General features: G+C 43.5%; 1 protein-coding gene across 2 annotated transcripts in view; it reads right to left on the bottom strand.

Moving 5' to 3' along the window:
* The window catches only part of ZBTB24 (zinc finger and BTB domain containing 24), a 277,017-nt gene that overhangs the window by 16,694 nt on the left and 234,865 nt on the right, over positions 1–25,458 (bottom strand). For both annotated transcript variants that reach the window (XM_069606538.1, XM_069606539.1), the window contains one exon: positions 1,824–1,905. In XM_069606538.1, the coding sequence (XP_069462639.1) occupies positions 1,824–1,905 (82 nt within the window). The remainder of the gene's footprint in view (positions 1–1,823; positions 1,906–25,458) is intronic.

Genomic DNA, 25,458 nt, shown 5'->3' with positions numbered 1-25,458 from the left:
TACAACACTAAGGATATGATATAACAGCCAATGATTGTCCTGGCAACGATGAAAAATATGTACATTCTAACCATAACAGTTTCAAAAGCTTGGACTATTGTACTCATCCTATAAAGCGAATGTTCGTTGTACGCCCTCATCAAGTAGTGCCTGTCCACTGTTCTGTTTGATTTGTCCTTTCCCAGCTGTAACAAACAGCATTACTTCTTACCCGGTGCATGCTCCTTTTGACTACAATTTTTATATGGTGTGATCAGAGGACCCCTGTATACAGTATCATCGTTCACTACTTGTGTTTCGGAAAACAAATATTACCACCCTTCAGGACAGAGGCACAATACAATCTCCAGCATTTAACTGAACAAATGCCTTGCTCCCAAAAACGAGATGATCAGGTCATGCTGGCTAGATCTTTGAAGTGTTCCTAGTAATACTGTAAGGAAAAGGTCTGAAAAGTGTAACTAAGATCATGGTTATGTCTTCCCTTTGGATTCTGGAACCGAAATAAAATCTATGTGGATGAGGGACATGACTGAGTGATGGTAACTGAATGTTACAAGTAGTAAACATGCTGGAGAGCTTAAGGATGACTTCATTAAGAATTTGGTGCAACCACTAAAACATGATCCAATTCTCATTTGGGCTAAACAAGAGTCTAATTTTAGGTTCAGTGGGAATGGGAAAAAAGCATAAATGTCAAACGTCTGCTGTTGTTACAAATTGCACAATTTTCTTTATCCTCCAAGAGGTTATCTATACCATTGCCTTATGACATGCTCAATAAAAAGCAAAGAAACACTATGAAATATGTCTTTACACAGTATACTGAATTGACCTGGCAACAGTAGAGGCACTTCTGTACATCAACAGGCATGTCATTCGTTGGAGGCCATATCAGAGTACATCTAGCGGTCTAGCACTATAATGCTTTACTTAAAGTACACAGGAACTTGGATGCTTTTGTGTCTCTTTACGCTTGATCCTGCCACCATTAGGCTCTTTAGCATTTATATCTTCCATCTGTCCTGTCTCCCCCAATCTGTCCCTTCTTTGGTAGGACAACCTTACACTCATTCCCGTGTGCTAGGTGATGCAGGAGAGGAGACCAGGCAAGTCTATTTGACAGTGGTCTAGCTCCCAACCAGTTCAATTACCTTTCCCTTCCACTCACTTCCCATCACCACGATGGTTCAACATTGACTGGTTACATTCCATATTATGTACCAACACTTACTAATACTTTAGATAAAACTTGCACCAGCAATAGTCTTTCTAACATCGGACCTTTGATAACATCTACATGTGCCATCTTTGTGCCCCCTTCAATGGCACAATCACTATTGCTGGTTTTGCACACACAATTCCAATTGACTTAGTGAGACAAGTTCACAAACCTGTTACTTGGTCAGCAGAATCTGCAGGGGGCAGCATTCACAATTCCTGGTGAAAGAGGGATCTTAAAGATTATAAATCACAATATCTTGGTAAAATGTGCTGCAGATTTGGTGATATAGAAACTCATCAAGAAGCCAAACTGCATACAGCAACTTCCTGCATTGCGGCATGTCCATAGGCTCTTCTTTGTGGCCTTGAGTATCTGTTCCGAGATCATCTTTACACGAAAGTGAAAAGCTGCCAAAAACGCTTTTTAAGGAATCGTGGCTGTCCAAATTTATTATCAGATTGAGCCAACAAGATCCAGTATGCCAAGTGCTGTTGGCAAGAAAACCAAAAAACAGCACTAAATAAATTATGGTGAACCTCATAAAACGGTGCAAGAGAGCTAAACAAATAATCACCTCAGATAAATGGTTGCATCCTACCTGTGAATTCGAATATGGGTCTGGAGAGAACTTTTTGCTGTGAATGATTTGCCGCAAACTTCACATGTAAATGGCCTTTCACCTATAAGAATAAAAGAACACAGTTTAAATGTTATGGTGTGGCCTACCTGCGATTATCTGCTATACTTTTCAAAGCTCTACTAGATTAGTTTTACTTGTAAAGAAATGATCGCATGTATGGTTCTATCCTTCCGAACATTTTACTTCAGTGAGGACATTTATAACAATGCACACGGCAAATCCATTTTGAGATGAAAGAAGATGAAGGTCTAGGTTTGTGCCAGGAGCTGCAAGCACTAAAAATCAAAATTAGTATACCATGTTCCTGCAGCGTGGTTCGACCACAATGTCTTAACTCGTTTCACTTTCTAGCATATGACTGATCCAAATGTGATCCTGCCCGTGGCACTCCTTAGCAGCTTTAGCATTGAGGCAGCTAAAAAAAACACGGTAAGATTTAATTGTAAGCGTTTTTTAAAACAATGTAGGCAATGAGTGCCAGAAACAGGACAATAAGATCCGACAGTCTATGTCGGTATTGTCATTTAGAAGTAGAAATGTTAACTCATTTACTAGCTGGTTGTGTAACCTTGATGCATTTATATTTGTACTTAAGATTTGCTCACCATTAAACTACGTTCATGACAGTCCAATTTTGGCGTATTTTAAATGCACAGCAAATTTCACTATCTATAGCCAATTTAACTTGTATTAATCAGGTTTCAAATTGTTAATTGGAACGGATGTATTTGTACGTTGTAAGGGACATGCAATAGGTTTATCTGAAACCATAACAATAAAAAAAATAAGTATGGAACGATTTAGAAATTGTCCAGCGGAAGGGAACACAAGTGAGGTATGATTTTGAAAAAAGTTGCAGGCAGCCATGAGGGATGCGCGATCAACAATAAGAGGTATTGGATACTTTGGATGTCTTTTGAAACGTCCATGGAGACTTGCAAGTTATAACTACATTTTTGCTGAGAGTGCCATGAGGAGGTGCAGAATAGAGGTGCCAGGCTGTGAAGGAGTGGGCAAGTTATGAAAGGTGCAAGAAGGAGAGGAAGTAATGAATCTGTTATAGCTGCTGAAAATTATAGATTTGCTACTGTTGAGTATAACAAGAAGTTAAATATTAAAATTGCAGATTTTTCATTGTGCCTTTGTTTACTATTGCATTTAAGAAACTAGAATGAGCATGAAAGAATGACCTGGAACCTGCTAAAACCTGTACTATGAACAAAATAATATAAATAAATTATATCCTCAAACTACAAAAATCAAATTATATTGACCGTCTACGTATTTACAATAGCAGCCAGTGAGAACAATACTCTATCATCATTGAGTTCGACTCCCTGAACTCCACTCAAACAGATAGCATGACCACACTAACAGTTTGTGATGGCAAAAACAAATGTTTTAAAACTATTTAAAGTGTGGTGGCTTGCAAACTACAGCTTAATGCTGAAAGTTGTTTTAGGCCCATTCACGGGAAAGAAGTGCTCGCCTCTATTTCAGATGACCTCTCCAACAATCTGGTGTTCCAAGAGTTGTCAGCTACTTTCAAGTCTGTCACGTGACCTTTGTTGGCAAGATTAGAAAATATTAGATGCCGGAGTAAAGTTCTGGAATGGATTGAATCTTTCCTGTTGGGAAGAGACCAAAGAATCCCTCTGTGTCCCTTCACTTCCAGAAACTGGCCCCCGGCATATAGAGTACCGCAGGGATCTGCTTTGTCTCCCATACTTCTCAATATTTACATAGGGTCCCTAAAGAAAAAATTTTGGAGGGATGGTGCAAAAAATACCCCGATGGATGTTCTAATTCTTAAAGCCTGTTAGTCAGTGTTAACTGAAATCATGGTCCTCAGCAATTCAAGTCAACCAAGAACCTGGAAACCCTTCTGTATGCTGACTTGTCAATGGAACCACGTGTCACCTAAGCAGTGAAAATAGCATTCTTTGACCCAAAAACCGTGAGATGTTTTTTTTAAAATGTCTTCAATCCCTTGGTTAGGGTGCAAGCTACCCTCTCACTGGTTATGTCCAACCTGGACTACACTAATAGGATGCACCATGGCCTAGTTAATGGACTATTAGACTTCAGTGTTATTAAAACGCCACTTCGATTCTCGTTACCAAGACGAGTCACAGATACCAGGATTCGTTGGTAATCAGCAAATTCATTACAACTCAGTATGGTGGCAGATTACTGAATATTCTAGGGTGCCATTTGTGGATCAATTTATCAATTTCATATCAGAAATAGCAATACGCGGCAGGTTTTAAGTCCTGACTCAAACAGCACCTATCATCCTCATATGTTCCTTAAACTAAATCTGAGGGGCTTGCCCAGGGTTTGTATCGTTAGTGCATGAATGAATGAATGCAAGCTGTCCAGCATTGTTAGCTAGTTATTTGCATTATTATTTATCTTATGTTTGGTGCCTTGAAACTGGTGATAAGTCTGCGCTTAATAAATCGGTTTACTACTACATGTCGCCATGAGCAGTTAACTGCCGTGCAAAATTCAAGTCATTGTGTATGATTTACAGGGTCTGGTAGGACTCTGTGCCTTTGATTATGCGGGAAATAGTCCATAAATATGTCCCCGATTGTTCCCCGAGTGAAGCCACGTATGAGATACCATGACATGCTAAAATTCTCCTCATATAAGCAAACTAGCATACTCCTGACAAGGTACTGTTTGTAGATCATAGTGCCTGGACACTATTAAATGAGTAATGTGCTATGCGCTTAAAGAGCAGTGTAACAACATGTATTTAGAATAGCACTGTAGTGCCTTGAATAGCAGGAAACCTAACCTGTATTTGCTTTTTGCAAAACAACCTCCCAAGTGAGAGGTTTGTTTTTATGGTACTTTTTCATTCATGAATGAATGAGTTATACACACATTTAGTTCTGCATAGACTTCTATAGCTTGCAGATTGAATCAGCAAGGGGTACTAGTTTTAATTCCCCATAACAAGGAATAGAACAGCAGTCCTCTATGGATGCACTGTGCAAAGTGCCTTGCACATTGTACAAACAAGCAATTGCCTGTGCTATGATAACATGATGACGGCACTAGTCATCAGGAGCACAGAGCTTGGGACTGATATAGCAGAGAGATGAACACATTACTTACCCCTTGTAATGTTCTTTCGACTGGATGTTCCTCCCACGTATATCTCATCTTATGATAACGCCTTCCAGTGTCAGCTGCTTCGGAAAATCTTTTCGGTAGAGAGCACTGTGCGTCGTCGACCCTTTGTCCCTCAATGGCCTCAGACCGCTCTCAAGGCTGACGTCACCCATCATATATACAGCACGCACAGTGCCTGTTACTTCAGATGCAGGTTTTTCCCCCTCTGGTATCAGAACACCAACATTCGCGAGGTCAAAAGACCAGGCACTTAGGAAAGAAAGGTGTAATGTATGGAAATTCTACTGAGAGGTAGGATGGGAGTGGCAATGAGGAATACGTGGGAGGAACATCCAGTCGAAAGAACATTACCAGGGGTAAGTAATTTGTTCTTTGAATGGTTTTTGTCCTCCCAGGTATTCCTCATCTTATGATACACTCCCAAAGCAGTATTGTGTTGGAGGTGGGAGTAGGAATTTATAACTTGTCATTATCCTAGTGTATACAATATGGGGATCATCTTGCCTCACCTTTGCCATACGAGATGTAAAAGCATAAAGCCCTTTTGGGATCAAGTCGATGAAGCCTCTCCTCTTCCTGACCAGGATGAGGCAGAGGGCAAAAGGTTGGTTGGAAAATTTTCTGAGAGAAGTGAAATTCAGAAACCATCTTTGAGAGAAATGTGGGTTTGACTCTCAGTATGACTTTTTCCTTAAAAAAGGTTATGAATGGAGGTTTTCACTACAAATCCTGCAACTCGCTGACTCCGCATGCTGATGTTATGACCGTTAAAAAGACTTTTCAATTATGGTAACCTCAAGGGACACGAACGAAGAGGCTCAAAGGGGTGCACAAGAAATTTGAAAACCAGATTTAAATCCCAAACGGGAACCACAAAAGGGACTTCAGGGAACACATTTGTAAGCCCTTTCAAGAATTGAATCACAATAGGCATTCTTATATAAGATGCCTGCTTAGGAGTGCGCTTAAAGATCGATAACTCCACCAAGTATACCTTCAGACTGCCAACCTGGAGCCCCAGATTGGCTAGATGTAGCAAGAAAGATAACTACACAGGTGTGTCACACAGAAAAAGGTCTGCATTCTTATCTCTGCACGAGCTGCAAAACCTATTCCAACTGCAGTGATAGTGATTTTGTTGCTGGCCTTATGGCCGAAAGCAAAACTTCCAACACATCTTCTGGGAGGTCCTAATCCTTATATCTGAACCCCTCAGAAACCAGGCGTGAAGGTAGATATCTTGACCTCTGGATGGAGAACCGGACCCCCCGCAAGGTAAGGTCCTCTCTTTACGGAAGAGGTATTGGAGAGCAGATGGACATATCCAGAAAGTCCAGGTACCAATTCCTCCTGGCCCAATCAGGGGCAATCTTATTAAGAATTTCCTGAACTTCCTCACACTCCTGATGACATGAGAGATAACAGGGACTGGCGGAACCGCGTACAGGAGTGGAAACTCCCAGTCCACCACAAACGCGTCCCCTAGAGATCCTCGTAGGAAATTCCCTGGAGCAGAACAGTTCGCACTTCCTGTTGACACTGGGTGCGAACAGATCTACTTGAGGGGTTCCCTGAAGGACTTCCTGAGCTAGTTCCCACACGTGGGAGACTGTGCTCCGCCTGCTCAGAGCGTCTGCCGCTCTGCTCTCCTCTCCGGCTAGGTGAACAGCTGCTAGGGAGATTCCTTCTTGAAGTGCCCAGAACCAGAGCTGCATTGCCTCTCTGCACAGTGGTAGTGGCCCTCCACCTTCTCTTTTGCTGAGGTAGTACATGGCCACTTTGTTGTCCATCGTAATCAAGACATTCTTTCCCCGTACAGAGGGCAGGAATGCCTTGAGCGCTAGTCTGATTTCCCTCAGGTCCAAAAGGTTGATGTGTTAACTCCGGTCATGGTTGCCAAAAAAGGTTCCCCTTTCAGAATGTTTTCCTCGCAAGACCACCACAGGAAATCCTGTGCAATCCTGCTCGGCATCAGAATCAGGTCTAACATATTGCCTGAAATCTGAGACCACTGGGACCTGAGGGCCCAATGGAGGGATATCATTCTCAAATGAGCCTCTGGCACTGGAAAAGTGCAGGATGCCATCAGGCCGAGCAAGACGCTGGGCATTCTAGAACTTGACGACCATTTGCTGAATGTGTTGAGCCCTCTCCTTGGGTGACGGGATTTCCCAGAGGAAGTATCCAGGACCGCTCCGATGAATTGGAGCTTTTGAAAATGTATCATGTGGGACTTCTTGAAATGGAGGGAGAAGCCCAGTCTGTGGAGAGAGTGGCAGATGATGCTGAGATGTTGCAGGAACGGGTTGGAAGAACAGGCCTTGACCAGAAAGGTAGGGGTAGATGTGAATCCCCCCCTGGTCCTGAGACTCGCTGCCACCACCGCCATCAACTTGGTGAAAACCCTCTGGCGGAGGTGAGCCCAAATGGCAGAACTCAAAACTGATAATGAGCTTGTGATGAATAGGCACATGGAAGTAAGCATCCTGAAGGTCCAACAATACCAACCAAATATTGGAGCTGGGAGACCTGAAGGATCTGAGCAAGGGTAACCATTTTGAACTTGTGCTTCCTGAGTAACTTGTACAAGTATCTCAAGTCCAAAATGGGTCTCAATCCTCTGTCCTTTTTGGGATCAGAAAGTAAGGGGAGTACCACCCCCTGTTCCTCTCCATCACAGGTACCTGCTGTTTGGCACCTTTCTCTAGCAGGATGGAAATCTATAAGAGGAGCGGATCTGGAGTCTGGGGGGAGTGGCTCCCTGGTGGATTGTTGGGGCCATTTTAAAAATGGGAGGCAGCAACCCTGGGCCACTCTCTGCAAGGCCCAAGCATCAGTAGTAATGCCCTGCCATTCTTCCAAATGCTGACTGAGCCTGTTCCCCACCACAGTACTGTGGACTAAGCCAAAGAGTGGTTTTGGGGCAGCTGAAGATAAGGCAGCCACTGCCTAGGCTGACTTCACATCTCTTACTCGTCCACCACGAGGGAATTTTCTTTGGCCTCTTGGACTGGCCTGATCCCTCGCCCTTCCAAATGAGGAATAGTAGTGAAAGGGCCGACGGCTCCATCCCTGAGCAGTTGGATGGGAAAGTTGAGGTTGTCTTATAACAGCACTCAGGGACTTGGTTGTCACCTTGGAAGTCTGTACTTTTTCAAGACTTTCTTCAGCCTTGTTATCAAAAAGGTGTGTGTCATCAAAGGGTATGTTAAGAAGTCTGGAATGCACCTCGGTGCGAAACCCGATTCCGTATCCACGCAAATCTACGTGTTACTGTGCTAGCCGCCATGGCTCTGCTAAGGCTATCAGCAGATTCCAACCCTGATTGGAGGCACTCGCACATTGACTACTTTCCATGCTTTATGATATCAAGGTAGAACCTCCCTTTCTTCCCCTTCAGGGATATGACCAGCTGCCATCAAAATCAAGTCCCAAAAAGTGTGGGTGAACTTAGTCACAGCGCAATTGGTGTTGATTGATTTAAGGGCCATGCCACTGGCCGAAAACCCCCTTTTTGCTAGGGTGTCAAAGCGTGCGTCACCCTTGTTGGGAGCGATGGTAGGGTAAGCTGCTGCCCCAGAAGTGGCTGTGGCAGCCCACACAACTAAGCTCTCAGGGGTAGGATGCCTTGAGAGGAAAGTCCAGTGACTCCCAGTTCACCATCACTCTTTTTTGCAATGCTGAGTGAAATGGTAAGATAGGGTCTTTTGTGGACCTTTGCCTATTATGTCCATAAGGTTGTCCTGCTCATATGCAGCAGCAGGTTTCCTGCACCCAAGGTATTCTGTGTCCCTGTTAATTAATTGTCTGTATGATGCTTCAGTGCGCTCAGTAGGGTCAGCTGTAGCAAAGTAAATCTCAGGGGAGGTGTCCAGGCCACTTGCGTTCTTTAGAGTCTCAAACAGGTTTTGTATTCTGGACTCCTCAGACACTAGTGCCTCTGGAACATTAGGTGTTTCATATTCCAGGCCAAATGGTGGTTTGTCTGAGGGTTCTGCCTCTGCAAAAATAGAAGAAAGAGACTTGAAAAAGTATTTTTGGGGGCTTAAAGCGTTTCTCCATCTCCTTCGAAGGTGTCGATGGCTGTGACGTTTCAACGCCAACGGTATTGCGCTCGATGGGCTCAACCCACAACTCTGAGTCGTCGTCTAGAGTAGCGGAACGGCCTCTCCTCGACTTGAGGGCTTTCAAGGGGTCAACGGTTTTTATCAGGGGCTCGAGGATGCGCAAGCTTTAACCTGTTTGGATGCCTAATTGGCCTTGGTAGGCACGACAGGGTTGTGACCCTTCACTAGTTCCTTCGAAGGGGCCGTAGCCGCCTTTTCGAAAGTCTTCAAAATCTGAAGATAGAACATCTCCCATTCAGCTTTTTTGACTGACCTACCTAGGCAGGCCACGCTGCGGTCGGGAGAGGAATCGGAGGAGGAAGATAGTGATCTGTGACGCCTCTTTTTTGATCTTTTACTCGAAGACGAGGGGTGACGAGAACCGCTCCAAGAGTGAGAATGCTTTTAAGTACGCTTTTTCAGCGGCAACTCGCCACTCAAACTTTGTTCTTCCAATGATCTTTTTTTCGAGGGTGTCGTTGAAGGGAACTTATGGGCTGGCCTACCCACAGCGAGTTTCCCCTTTCTTTCCTTGGGCGCCTTTCCTGTCATAGATTGACAAGAACCGTTATACTACATCCCGAGGCATCACAGGAAAAAGTGGTGAGGGTCAGTAACCTCTTTGACCCACACTCAAATGCATTTCTTTAAACCAGTCTTAGGGGTTGACATTTTCGCAACAACAGTCGAGGCTCTACAGAACAAAAAGCACTGTATCCGAAGTGAAGCCAGCAGAAAAACGGAACTGAAGTAACAGGCACGGAGCGTGCTATGTATACCATGGGTGACGTCAGCCTCAAGAGGGGATGGAGGTCGTCGAGGGACATCGAGTCAACGACGCACAGCACCCTCTACCAAAAAGAATTACCGAAGCAGCCGACGCTGGAAGGAGTTATCATAAAATGAGGAATACGTGGGGGGAAACAATCCATTTGAAAGTTGCTTTTGAGCACCATGCCCCAGAACCATTATACTGGGCATAGATAATGTGTCCACAGACACGTTGGGCACTTTTTGCTGCAGATTGATAACCAGACAGACGATGCAAGCATTTTGCGTGTGACAGATATGTCACCAGGCATTGACATTTGTTTACTCCAGCATTAAGCTGAAGGGGACGTACTAATTAGATTGTTGATACACATCACATCTAAGGGCAGGACTTTAATGTCCCTGTGACATAGATCTGCATTAGACCCAGGAGACCTTCCATAAAGTTACATGTAAGTATAATAATTAGGGGGCTTCCATATAGAATGTATATAAATGCCATGCAAGCCTGTAAGGCGGCGGGGGGCTGGCTGATCAGATGGAAACAGGCTGAGAAGTTGCTGTCAGATGGTCCTGTCAAACTGACAGGCCACAGGGGATGCTATGCCTGACTGGGAAAGCAGGACTCCTATAAGTTACTTTGCTGGAGAATATCTGGTCTTACATTTTTGCTCTTGCTGATCATTACATTTTTTAGATGGATGATTGATTCATTTAACATTGTGTTTCCATATTGCATTTCACTTTTGCAAACAAATGTTATGATATATGTTTTTGTTTAGTTTGAGTTTGAATACCTAGCATTAGCAGGTATCTTTTTTAACTTAGTTGGTGTTGAAGCTTTTGGCTTTTTGAAGAATGTGGTTATGAACAGAGCAGCTTTGGGTTTTTTTCTTCTTGAAAAGTGGTTTCTTACAGCCCCTGGTGATGAAAGTGATTTGATAATAATATGACCTATACCATGTAAGGGGGTTGATATGATTGGTTGGTGATTCATTAGAGAGCAAACTGAGGGATATTATGTTTTGTAAAATAAAAAGGACTTTTTTTTTTTTACAACAGTTATCATTTTTGAACCAATGTGCTGATGTATTATGGCATTCTGTTTGTTCTTCTCTATCCCTTTCTAAAAATGCGTGTGAGGGAACACTTTACTTAATAAGGTTTACGGGTTGTATAAAATGTGCTTATGTGAGAGGATTGAATAAGGGCACCTGCCTTGAGTTCCTATAAGGTGAACTAACCCAATCAATAACACCATAGTAGCAGAGCATAAAATGGTGTTGTACTCAGTCGAAGGAGAGACGTCTTCTGGGGTCTGAGCCAATGAACATGTGCTATTGTGTAGTGTGAAAAGGTGCTAGGGCTTTACTGTCAGCTGAGCTACAGGTGGGAGGGAGGGGAGAGGCTTCCTCCCCTTTAAAGGCCAGCATTCTTAAGTCTGGCCCAGTAGTTCTAAGGAACCCGTGACAAATGGCTCCCAACACATGGGGCTTGATAAGCCTCTGGAGCCCATACATTAATCTTTCTTGGAGCTCAGCAAAAGTACCTCCCGAACCGACAGCATTGCATTAGCTTTGGGCTAATAGCAGAGAACAGATAACTTGTAATCGTGCCAAGAGAGTGCACAGAGTAGAAATGTCAAATAAGTCATTAATCTACCTTTAATGAAGAGCAACAGTAGATTTGGCTTCTTTTCCCTTCTGTTTAAGTGAAACGTGGCATGGCAGAGTTTCATTTCAGAAAGGCCTTTCAATACTAAATTCTTGAGATAAAAAATTCATTAAAAAAAAGACATTAATAAGATGCTGTCCTTATCTTAGCTATGAAAAGTACAATGTCAGCGTGTGTACACTGTAAACATTTCACATGCCACCACGTTAAGTGAAGAGCGCATGGTTTTTGGCTATGTTACATTTAAGCCTATTACCCTTTGTCAGTGAAGAGCGTCGGCGGTTGGCTTAATAAATTACGCGGATATTATTTACATAATGAGTGCTTCAGAAGAGCCAGATTTATTTATGTTATGGGACATTTGTATGGCACCTATGCACAAGTGTTAACAGGTGCCAAAAGACAAGAAGGGGGAAGGGGGAACATGGGGTATATGAAAAACAGCAACAAGAAATAAGAGACGGTTATATTGGCCTTGTGACAATCCTACTGTGCAAGTGCTTGAGGAAAAGTGCCAGGGGGTCAGGGGTAGAGGGAGAAGTGCAAAAGTGTGGGGGTGGGGGTGTGGAGTACAGTACAGGCCAAGACAGCAAGTGCCAGGGGAAAGAGGAGGCAAAGTGCAGTGGGCAGGCGGATGTACACAAATGCAGGTACAACTCCTCCCCCTCGACTTGGTGCATGGGGGGGAGGCAGACACAATGGTTGCAGGAACATATGCGTGACTCTCTGATGACGTATATATCCCTTTGCTATTTGTGCACTAAGTTAATTCTTGATTGGCCTCACACCACACCTACAGGGTGAAGCAAAACTTCATAATTAAGGTACAGCCAGCCCCAGGGCATATTGGCCCATTTTACGCATATAATTCTTGCAATTATGGCACATTTCATTTTCCAATGCGTATCATTTACGTTGGCATGTGTCAGTATATATAAGAAAATCTTCCTCTTTCCACCAGTAGATGGCACTTCAGTCTGCATCATTAGTTCTGTCCAATGCGAGCTTCGGATCAGGATGATTAGGCTCAAGTCAAGTCATTAAGTGCAGGATGATTTGGCGACACTCATTCGTTGTAACTCCCCTTTTTGGCACCAGTATGTTTTGGTGCACAATTACTGGAGAGGGTCGCATCAATGTTGCAGGTAAATCTTCCCTTCCTTGCACATGGGAGAAGAGATTAAAATGGCTTGCGTTTAAAGTTGCTGCACGACTACACTGAGCTGCCTGAGAACACTTATAGTGCTGACCACATAAATGCTGATGGCATACATTTTAAAATTAGAGTGTTTACTCAAAGTGATAACTCAATGATGCTGTATGCAGTGAGTAAATCAAGTGATTTCCTTACGAGAACCCATGTGTCCATGTGTATAGAAATGTTAAACATTATTATTAACCTAGATTATTAACATATATCTTGTACCATAGACTGCAAATGGAATTAAAGCACATCTATGCAATCGTGCTCCTTTGTTGTGTTATGTATTTAAGAGTCGGAGATCCATCTGTATTACCATTTCTTTTGTTTTTGCTTAACACATTACCATAACAATATCTCTACAGTCAGGTTGCACCTATTGTTGGACTATTTAAAAAAAACCTTTTAATAGCTAATCACATCGGTCATGCTCCACCCAGAGACTCACTACTATATCCCGCCTCCATGCTTTGTCGAATCCCTGGTATTTTGTTTTTCTATTAAGCATTGTTTCTTTTTATGTCAGAGGGAAGACAATGTGTGGAACATGATGGAGGGATTAAGGGAATGTCGAAGTCCTGGACCAGACGTCTTAGGAGTCTGCCTATTCTTCATGTTTACATTTCGGAGTGCAGACATTATTAGCATATTTACTGTGACAGAGTATTTTAACTCTGGGCACCTGTCAATATGCAGACATGGCTAACACTGGTGTACTCAAAAGATGGCAAAAACAAAGAGGTGATGGCTGGAAGGTTTAGAATTAATCTTAAACACTGCCGTTGCTCTGGGCAACCCTCCAGACCAACGTTCTTCGCCTGCCAAGCCATTACAGAAAGGGAAAGACCATATTCAAATCAGACTTGGCCCCACCCGAAAAGGGGCAGTCCAGCCCAAACTGCTAGGTCACATCCCTTCTACACGAGACCACAAGCATCCCCCCAAACATGTTTCGGCCTTGGGTCTCTAGGCCCAGCAGGCACGAGACCCACGTCTGGGCATACCCATCCCACTCGGGGTGACATAGCAAAAACAAAGAGGTGATGGCTGGAAGGTTTAGAATTAATCTTAACCACTGGCGTTGCTCTGGGCAACCCTCCAGACCATCGTCCTTCGCCTGCCAAGCCATTACAGAAGGGGAAAGACCATATGCAAATCAGACTTGGCCCCACCCCAAAAGGGGCAGTCCAGCCCGGACTGCTAGGTCACATCCCTTCTGCACGAGACCACAAGCATCCCCAAACATGTTTTGGCCTTTTCGGGCCTCATCAGTGAGGAGTAGCTTGGGTCTCTAGGCCCAGCAGGCACGGGACCCACGTCTGGGCATACCCGTCCCGCTCGGGGTGACATAGCAAAAACAAAGAGGTAATGGCTATAAGGTTTAGAATTAATCTTAACCACTGGCGTTGCTCTGGGCAACCCTCCAGACCATCGTTGACCAAAAGATGCTCAAACCTCCCTAAATTTAAATGGTTTACTTTGAATAAAGAACCACCTGGTTGCATTGCTCAGAGGTACCTGCGGCATTCAGAATGGGGTTTGCGATCTTAGCGAGGTCAAATTAATTCCTAGGACTAAATAAGGACCATTCTAGTGTCCCTCACTCTAATCTTCAGGCATCTCCGTTCTCACTGATCTGCCAATGCGAAAATATTTTTATAATTTTCTTTTTTTACCGTTCTAGTTTAGGGCTCCCTTTTTATATAACCATAATTTGGTTCATGCAACCCTTCAATACCATATTACGGATATTTTCCTCACACCTCTCTAGCAGATACAATTGGAGACATGTGAGAACAGCTCCGAGAATTACATGCACTGGACCAAAGATTAACACTTTTAAAGATCCATTTCACAATTGCAGCTACCAGAGATATTCCTACTGTACACAAAGTCAGGCTGAATATTCAACAAAAATACAATTTATAGAGTATCATGCAGCATGTAGATTTGTAGCAATCTCTACAATATGACAACTTTATATGGATGGGAACTGAAAATGTTAAATTAATCATACTCAGAATGGAGCATGAGCCTATTCTGCTAAGAAAATGCTAGGTGTCGCTGTTGGAGAAGGCAGTGACTGAAAGCAAAACACCTGACATTTAGCACCATTATGTGGCCAAATCACTCTTGTGCTAATTGAACCTGCGCGCCGTCGTGGTTATGCCAAAAGTGGTTCTGCAGCCAAAGAGCTGTGCATAATGGCATGCGCCAAAGGGGGCACACCATGTGAGCTTTGTGGGCAGGCTCTTCAGTGCCGACTCCTGAATTTCTCATTCCAAATGTCGGGTTGCATAGAATGGAGCAAGGCCTTCACATGAGCAGCATTTTCTAAAGGTAGGTAGTACCACCAGGGCTGCGCAAGTCCCAGGGCAGCGGTCCTCCATACCCTTTTTATATTGCTTGCTGGTGTGCTTCTCAGTCAGCATTGCACATTTGTGGCCGCACTTCTGTCTCAAGGTCTCAACTCATTAAATTGTACAGCATCACTACCGCAGGGAATATATGGTAATCTGTGCTTGAAGCATCACCAGCCGTCATTGTCTTTTAATAACTCTCTGAAACTTCTGTTTGTGTAAACCTGCAGTGGTAAGTGCCAAGTGCTTTAAATAATCTGCCTGGCCCTTTCAGTACAAATCTGAACTGTACATTCTTTCTTTTAATGCCAGAAGAATCTGAAATTATATTGTAGCTGCAGCACTTAGATCAGCTGCTCTTCTCCTGTATGCGACACTGTGCAGGCCAGATTTGTGTGCTGATCCCCTGCATTTTATTGATAATTTCAAACCCTTTTGTCCCAGCAATTTTCAAACCTCAGTTTGTCTACTAAGCAATGGTGTGCTATCTGGATGGAGTAGTGTGTTTAAAAAGCATGGGGGATAAACAGCAAGAGTGCAAGGGTGTGCAGATGTGAGAACTAGTACGAGTGTGATGAAAGCGATTGTGCGAGAGAAAGAGCAAGGATGAGCGATGGTGTGGAAGAGAGAGAGAGAGAGGGTAAGGGGGCGATGAGCTGAAAGGGTGGAACTGAAGAGTGAAACGAATTGGTGTGTAGAAAGGGGTCAGTATCCTAGACCTAGGTCAGCTCCTGACACTGAGTGAGCACGTGTGCTGCTGTGCTTGTGCCTGTTGCTGCAGGACACAAGACACTATCTTTTCGAGAGGCAATCAGAACATGTGCTCTATTCTATTGCACTGCCCTTGAAAGCCAAGGTATTTTGAGAACAATCCTGTGCCTGTTTGAAATGCAATAAGACAGCTCATTGGGTTGAGCACCAGCTGCACAGCTCTGCATACATTCTGCAGGTCACAGGGTCGAGGCCCTCATTGCTGGTTAAGCCGTTCATCTTTCTAATTTTTGATTATGTCTATAAGGTGTGTTGTTAAAACGTCAGGTGACACATTAAGTATCTGAGTGGAATGGGATAGCAATATAAAATGAAGCCTACAGATATAAGGGGTTCATACAGTGTCTGCTTTCCGGCAGCTGGTAAAACGGTAGACTAGGCAAATATGTACACTTGAAAGTGCATGTGTGTTTGGGTGTGCCTGTCTAGAATGGCATTGCATGAACCTTGAATACTGAATAATGTACAAGATTACCCCAGTGAGTTAATGCACTTGATGCAGAGATCTTATTATCTGTGACATTATTAATACAATAAAAATAAAGAACACGAAAAAAGCAAACTCATCCCTGCCAAGTTTCAAAACCCATGAATCTCAGGTAATAATCAGATCTCTGCATCAAGTGCATTAACTCAATTGGGTAATATTTTTTACTCTCTTCAAATTGCACTTATTCCCTAATTCTAAAAATAGGGAGTAAAATACTCCAATCTCAAAATCTTTTTGGGAGCACTGTGTACAGCAACCAGGGACGCAGATATCTCTTTCTTCAGAAGCTCTGTACGCCTATGTCAAGCCCCCATCAGTGAGAATAAGTGGTGTCTTCAGATGACAAATCTAGCAGGCTCACCAGAAGAGCCTAACCTACTATTGCACATCCTGGACCAGAATTGTAGTTGTCGCGTGAGAGAAACCTTTCTTGGTTTCCCAACGGTCTTCATTTCCCAACAGGGATGGCCAGTTACACGTCCATAGTGCAAAGTGTTTGGCCTTATGAGAAGGGCCTAGAATTTCACCCAATAAGGGAACTAAGTTAAAAAATAGATTTTGGCAGATTTTTACTTTTAAAGTATCAATTCGACCTTTTTCTAGAGATAGACTCTTCTGCAGAAAGCAGAAAGCACAGAGTGAGCCAACACTGGCCTCACAGACACAGGAAATAACGTACAAGACCATTCAGGCTGACTTGGGTTTGCAGACATCACCAGCTGGTGGTCAAAGTTCTCATCCCAAGTGATTTACTTGTGAACTAAAACATGCACAAATCAGTATCTAAAATGATCGACCTGATAAAAAAAAGCTTTCAACAAAGAGAAGCTAGAAAGCAATCAAGAGCAGGTGCCAATCCCTAAAATCTCTCCAACACTAGAACAGTGAATGTGAGGAATACTCTTCCATTTTACCATAAGAGATTTCCCAGGAACATGCTAAGCAAATCATTCAATGGCTGGCCAAAGACTCCTCCAGGTTTGGACACCGGTCCTGTGGATGGTGCCCCAATGAAATTGGAGCACAATTCCTCAGACGTGGACTGAAATGTCCAGCAAGAGAATAACACTCCCCTATAGAGAGTAATAAGCTAAACCTTCAGCGGGGAGAACCAAGCAACCAACCAACTACTGGTGGTAGATGGTATCCCTACATATTATCCCCACCAAAAATATCGCCATACATATTGTCGTCTGTCTCGCCATATGCAATATTTTTGGGGGTATCATTTGTGGGAGCGGGGGTTGCAGGGGTGTCCCACGCAGGGTCCATGGCTCAATATCGCCACAAAAATATGGCGATATGTTTGTATCGCAATATTTTTGCATGGATATTAACACATGGAACCTGGTAGATGTGGTCTACTGGTATTAGTCATTGAGAATAGGAGAATGATGGCATTTTGTTATTCATTGTAATTGTCATCTCGAGATGACACACATTCTTGATCACTCACCTAAATCACAGCTTGTAATAGCAAACTTGAATAATTTCACAGGTTTTGTTAGCCCTTTTTAATATCATAAATGCTAAATATATTGTTAAATGAATATTTAGCTTTGCTGTTGGCATGTAGCGTTTGGGGTGCTTTTTCCTTCCCACCCACATATGAACATTACAACATCTATTGTTAGAGTGCATTGTGTAAAGATCAGTGAGGGATACACTGTTGAAGATGCAACAATTTATTGCACATAATCAATACAATTTATTTTTAAAACCCAAAGGCTGAACATATATTATCTCTCACTCTCGCAGTACAAGTTTAACAATGTTTTTTTTATGGTTGGTAGTTCTGCTTATTTAATATTTCTAGGCAAAGTATTGACTAACCACAAGATGGATAATGTAACAGTATTGGCATAATCTTTGACAATGACACCTGATTAAAGGAACACATACATCTCATGTTCTACATTTCAGCCATCTTTGTTGCCTTTTGCAGATGCATCTGGATTCTATCTGCCTTAGCATTCGTGTTAGGTTGCCCCTACGTTTCCTGCACTTAGCCTTCATTAGCCCAATTAATTGAATTTCTCTTTATCTGACATTTGGTGACAGATTTGCAAGTTTTGGGCAAAGGACAACTTGGGGTCCTGGCTGCTGAGGCTGACCAGGTGTTCCCTGAGTCGTATCCTCAATTGTCTGATCGTGCTCCCGATATATAGTTTCTGACATGGACATATAATGCCATTTACTACGGGAGAAGTTCTGGAATTAATGAGATCTACGATGACAATTTCTGTGCCTGGTTTGTAGGAGAACCTGTCACAATCTTGCATGTGCCACATCGGTGACAGGGTCCTCAACCAGTCGCTGCCCCTGCTAACATTTGGGGGTTCGTTTTTCATTAAAAAGTTGGACATAGCAGATTCCTAATTGTTGGCACCCTAGTGTATACAAATTTGGGTTTAGGGGCGATATGATGTTGCAAGTCTTTGTCCATATACAAAAGGGGCCAGTGCATCTGCACTATTTTGTATAGAGTGTGGGAATCTTGTGAGTACTGTGTTACAATATCTGTAGTACATTTTTTGGTTGCACTCCCTTTGGGAGCTGATTGTATCAGGTCGTCTCTGGTCAATTTATTGATCTTCCCTAAAGATTTCTTGACTATGGGAATTGGATATCCTCTTTCTTGAAATCTCTTTGAGAGAAGTGCACATTTGCTATCAAATTGTTGGTCCTTACTGCAGTTTCTTCGTGCCCAATGGAACTCTCCAGCTGGTATGTTGTCAATTCTCATTTTGCGATAGTTAGACTGATGGAGAGTTGTGTTTACTTCAGGACTTTCCAAAAGGTACATGTTTCAATTGTACCCTCCTTTATATAGATGGGGTTGGGGGGAAACCCCCCCCGCCATTTCGAACAGAAAATCAAAAAAAGAAAAGGACATATCGAAATTATTTTTTTCGGACATTTTTTTTGACATTTTGACTTTCGACATTTTGTAATTCCACTTTATCACTATAAACTGTTAAATACATCTGACGTGCCAATACATATTAGCAAAATATCATCAATGTATCTTCTCCACAGAATGACTTGTTGGATGTAGTCTTTTGTGTTTAATGCATGTGTTTCCTCATATTAGGCCAAGAAGATGTTTGCTAGAGATGGTGCGTATTTGGCCCCAATGGCAACCCCTTTGGTTTGTGAATAGTATGTTTCATTCAACAAGAAAACATTGCTTTCCAAAGTAAACTTGAGGAAGGATTTGATCATATCAACATGCTTGAGATGTGACGCTGAGTGGTTTTAAAAGTGTAATCTATGGTTTTAATAGCTAAGTCATGGTCAATCGAAGTATAGATAGATGTCACATCAAGTGTGGCTAACTGATAACCTTCTTTCCAATCAGTTTCCTATAAAAGTTTTTTAGTAGCTGTAGCACTGCCGTGCTGTCTCTCATATAGGATGGTAGTTGTAAGACATGCTGTTTGATGGAGGGACTTGCATTTCACTGTGCAGTTTGGTACCACAGTGGAGGAATATACCATCAGGGATGTGGATAATATCACACTGTGGGAGGCGGGCAAAGCAACATGGAGTGGCTGCCTGATTAATGAAGCAGCAAGACGGAATAGAGAGCGTAGATTGATGGAGGACAGGCTTCACAGGGAGATTGTGGAACCGGAGGAGGTTATGCTAAGGAGGGGCAATATGAGGAAGCAGCTAAGGTGCGTGGAGGTCACAACTTCGGAAACTAACATTTCTTAAACAGAAGTTTTATGGGAAAGGGGACACGGCGGATGCCCTACTGGCAGCAAGACGAAGAGCGCAGAGAGCAGAAAGGTGGGTCAAAGGGGTCAGGGATGAAACAACACCAGAAGGTATTGCGGAATGCTTCACACAATATATGAGTGAGGGGGGCACAGACCAGGCAGAAAAAGTTGAATTAGTGGGGAGACGATCAGAAAAACTTAGAAGGATGAGATTCTCTCCATAGAGGCCCCAAGTACAGCCGAGGAGGTGCAGGCAGCTATTAATAGGCTAGCTAGTGAGAAGGCTCCAGGGGAGGATGGATATACCTTGAGATTTTATAAAATGTTTGCAAGGGTTGTCGTCCCCCATCTGGCTCAATTATACAAATACATATCATAGAGTGGTGTAGCGCCACCCTCGTTTAGCAAAGCTTTAATCTCTGTAATCCTTAAAGAGAGGAAAGACCCAAGTAGCTGCAAATATTACTGCTCCATCTCCCTGCTGAACCTGGATGAAAATAAACTCACAGGAATACTGACAACGTGGTTGGAGCAAATACTGGCCTACCTGATCCACCAAGATTAGGCCGGATTTATAATGGGGAGGCAAGGAAGCAATGCATGAGAACGACCCAGGACCTGATGGAGCACTTCCAAATATTGTTGGCATATGGAGCACTCCCACATATTGTTTGCATGTATTGTAGAGCATTGATGCCTGAAAAGATATTCGATCGGGTGGAGTGGGGTTTCTTATTTGAGGTCCTCAGGAAACAAGGATTTGGGGAAAGGTTTTTGAAAGGGGTGAAGGCGGTTTATACCAACCCAATGGCGAGTGTGGTGGTTAATGGTAGGCGATCGAGCGACTTTACTCTTGAGAGAGGCACTAAACAGGACTGCCCACTCTCACCCCTGCTTTTTGCCTTGTCTATTGAGCCCTGTGGTGCCTTGATTAGGGGAGATGGAAGGATAGTAGGTATCAAGCTAGAGAGATTATAAAATAGGCATGTATGAATGTGGATGACATGCTCCCCTACTTGGCAAACCCTCTGGCCACGATTCCAGCTGTCCTACATGTGCTGGAGAAATATGGGCGGATAGCAGGCTCCCTGATATGTACAACTATTACAGGACAGCGCAATTCCCGGCATTTATGCCTCACTTGAGAGGAGACACAAACAATGGTTAGGGATTGAAAACCATCTGATGAGAATGGTAACTGTTGGTGAATGGCTGTGGGCTACGAAAATGGTGATACCCCCCACAAGGTGCTGCAGGGTACCATTTGAAGACCATGGTGGGTGAAGTCAGAGATGAAAGGTGTCAACACATGGCCATCACCACTAAGCCATATATTTTTTTTAAACTCTGTTTTTAGTACAAAAGACCTTTACAAATAATTTATAAATAGAATACAATTAAAAACTGAAAAGACAGCGGAAAACATCGATTGTTAACCTAAATCACCAATGTAGGCATATTTGGGCTCCCCCATCAGAGATGATGTTCAATAGCCTCTCCGGCTCCAAAAGTGATTCAAAGCAGGACTGGAGAGGGTAGGGCAGGTGGTTAAGGCGGACACCTTTATAACTTTGGCAGAACTACAGTAAGGGTTGCACATGGAGGCGCTGTCCGTCTTTCACTATAGAAAGTTGGAGGGGGTTTTGATGTCGGAGAAATGGCGACCCTAGTCAAAAATGTATTGCGGGTGGATCAGTCATGTTGGAGAGGATGTGGCGAGAGGGTGGACTTTTGGCACATGTGGTGGACATGTCCGAAGGTGCAATGCTTCTGGAAGGAGGTACTGGTATGGGTCAAGGACCTAGAAGGAAAACAGAGCCAGGGATCCCTTACTGGTATTATACGGCATTGAAGAGGGGAAAGAGCGCTGGCCGCGTCTCCCACATATGCTGCACTTTTTACTCCTGGCGCCGGGGTATGTATGGTGAGTAGGTGGAAATGCCTGCCATTGCCGAATGAAATGATGTGGGCCCTCAAACGGAGGGAAATAGACAAAATGGAGAATCTCACAAGAGCCATACACGATCTGCACCCTACAAGGGAAATGGAATGACACCCTTCCTATGAAAATAGAGTTTGCGGCCTGAACTTGATACTGCTGAAGGGGGGGGGGGTCCAATGGTATAGATGGGTGAGGTACTGAGACACATATCGAACCACTGAGGGTGACTTACTCGAGTCCTAATGCGAGATATGGATGGGGTATATCCCCGGATTTGAGTACTAAGGAATCCTGTACCTTGAAAGCATCACCAATGTTATTGCCTATCAACCTGCCGAGTGTAGGGGGTAGGTTGTGGGGGGAGGGTTACGTTTGTTATCAAAAAGTAAAGCCACATGCAAAAAATAGAAGCGAGACTGCACAGTGATGTAATGTTTTATCATAAGTTGTAAATGTGCAAAGTAAAATAAAGAATTGTAAAAAGAAATGTAAACAAATTATTTGTGATTTACGCTTTGTAATACAGGGCTACATAGCTATGTAAATAAAAATGCATGCAACATGCATAAATAAGAAGGCATCACAAGCCTCAAGGATCATTGTAGATCATTACTGGTAAGCCATGGTCCGCATCTATAAAAGGTACACTTTAATAAATAACATCAGGCTGTTCTTGAAACGTGCGGGGCACGCTATAACCACTTGGATAAGAGTTATACGTATAATTCAAAGCCATCTTCAACTGGCAGAAAAACTCTGTATGAAACCAAGCAGCTGAGGCCTGAAGTGAAGAGACAGAGCTTGCGAGAGAAAAGGGGCAGCATTAATGTGACTATACGTTATTAGTTTACATTGGAACACAAACTGCAAATCCGCCAAACGTACATAAAATAGAGAACAACAGTTTACATGACAAGACCTTAGCAGCAGTCTTGGGGTGAGTTAATAGTTTCTGTACTACCAAGTAGACAAGCTAAGAAACGTGCAAGTGAAAGATACAGCCCCAAGTCATATTCCATCAAGGAACACTGCCAAGATCAGAGACCTAGATAGGCTCCCCCCCCCCTCTACCGTGCGTGGGCACATGCGATTTCATATACATACAATAAATTATACTGAAATAGTTGTGCAGTAATAATTCAAACAGATTCACTGTCTGCTCCATGTCCAGCACTGCTGAGAAACAACTCAGTAATGTTGTGTTCATGCACATGCGACTACGAAACAGAATTACATTTGTAGACACAGTCCTTACTATTAATGTATAAGGAACAAAGGACTTTATTGAATAACATATGCACGGTAGCACATATTTGTACAATGCAACAATAGAGATATAAGGCTAACATTCAGTACCATTACTAACCAAGTTCAACCATGTTTGAAGCCTACATGAAGCCAGGGATCCTAGTGAAACCCTTATTATGCCCGCATAGTCAATGGCAGTTTAAAATAAAGCAGGAGAATGCTAATAAACAAACGAGAACCATTTCAAAACAGGGTAACTTTTGAGTAACCTCTTGCATGAAAACAGCAATCAACCTACGGTACGAAGCAGTACCAAGTCTACATAGATATAAGCCATTAAAGCTCAATATTATGCATAGCATAGACAACATGCTAACACATAGTGTTAGGGAGAATTCTCTGTTTAGGCTGCATTTCCTAACCTAGTGAGTCCCCCAGCAGCTTTGCTGGATTTCTGGAGTTTGTTTTTTTTTTTCTCCTGCCAAGAGTGAGACTCTTTTTCTCCCACTCTTGGACATGATTTATGGTGTTCCTTTGACTGTTAATGTTTTTATGGGCTATGGGGTCCTTTACTCCATAGGGTCTCATGTGTTTTTACTATGTGTGTTACACAGCACCCTCCGTGCAGTGACACAGGGGTGTCATAGTGACACCCCGCCATAGATCCATACCCTGGGACTGACTACTGTCTCCCTGGGCATGTAAAGTCACCATTGGCTTTACTAGTCCCAAATTATGAACAGAAACCAGTACAAACCATCATATTGTGGACGTACTGGTCGGGGCAATTCGATTGCCCTGGGGTCTGTTAGTCGAGGGGGCACGTCTCCGTCCCCCTGATCGAGTTTTGGCTGGTGGCAGTGGATACTACTTTTTATATTCGACCGCAAATATATCCCTATAGGATTTTCCCATTGTTCGAGGCTACCAACTTTCATCATTTAATTCTCATAGCCTCGAACATACCGCTGGTTTATTTATTTAATATTAATTCGCCGGTTGGTATTTTTTGCCAGGACTCGATTCTAAAATGGCATTTGTGTTCTCTTCCGTGACTCCAACCCAAGTCGAGCCCTTTGTTCCACTTTTGGCGGGCTTCTCCACAGAAGCCTCCAAAAGTGGTGCCACTCTGTCTGGGTACTACAGGGGGTGTAGGAGGGGTTTTAGGCACCCTGGACTGAGTTACCTTGGTAACTCAAGTCGCACTCTTGTGTGATTGGCCCAAGTGGTGAGCCGGCCGGCTCACCACTTAGCATGTTTAATTGACAGCTAGGCTGAGTGAATGGGGGTGTGCTGCATAAAATCAGGGCTTTGGGGACTGGAACTTCAGAAGTCGCCACAGGACCTGAGAATCCAACGAGGGAGAAGCTGAGCCGACCTGCTACGGCGACACCACGGGTGGAGCCCTGCAGAACCGACTCACCACTTCCCGACGACAGAGAAGATCTCCCTGCTGGAGAGTCTTCTTCCCCTGACTGGTGGGCACAACCAGTTTACCTTCTTTTCCTCGCATCCCAGGACTTCTTGTGGTCGAATTGCCCTTGCCAAGCACCCCGGCAACCGGATAGCCACTTACCACTGGACCACGACTAAAAGGACCACTCCTTTTAACTGAGAACTCGGCGGCTGGTTTTTTCCCTGGCAGTGCAACAGACTCCTGTCTTCCTCCCCGACGAGATCCTCTCTTCCCCCCAGACGAAGCACCGACTTGCATCCGCTGCCAGGAACAACTGCCTCCAGTGGAGTATTCTCACCACTTTAAGGTACCGGGTCCGCCAGGCCTCCCTTTCTAAAGATTGCTACAAGGTAATAATAATCCCTTAACCTTCTGGACTGGGCTGGCCGCCTTGACCATCTAACTGGTCCCTTTCTTTTGGTCCAACTCTTTCTGAACCTTTGAGACTTTTGTGCACTTTTCAACCATGTGACCTTGGACACATTTCGTTCTGATCCTCTTAAAGTGGATCCGGCTTTCTGAACTCTAACTTCACGGTTTGACTCTGCCTTCCACTCTTGCTGTGTTCTTATGAAAGTGTTGGGATCTGTTTCAATTTATACTCTGCCTTTCTCTCCCTTTTAAAACGAATTATTAGAGTGCCATCTGCGTTAAGCGCTCACCGCTGTCTGAAAATAAGTGGGGCTTTATTTAAGACTTGTC

Source organism: Ambystoma mexicanum, chromosome 4p (assembly GCF_040938575.1).
Source record: "Ambystoma mexicanum isolate Mex_15411 chromosome 4p, UKY_AmexF1_1, whole genome shotgun sequence".
NCBI classification, from domain to species: Eukaryota; Metazoa; Chordata; class Amphibia; order Caudata; family Ambystomatidae; genus Ambystoma; species Ambystoma mexicanum.
The sequence above is the reverse complement of the archived record's forward strand: the minus strand, read 5'-3'. Positions and strand labels throughout refer to the sequence as shown.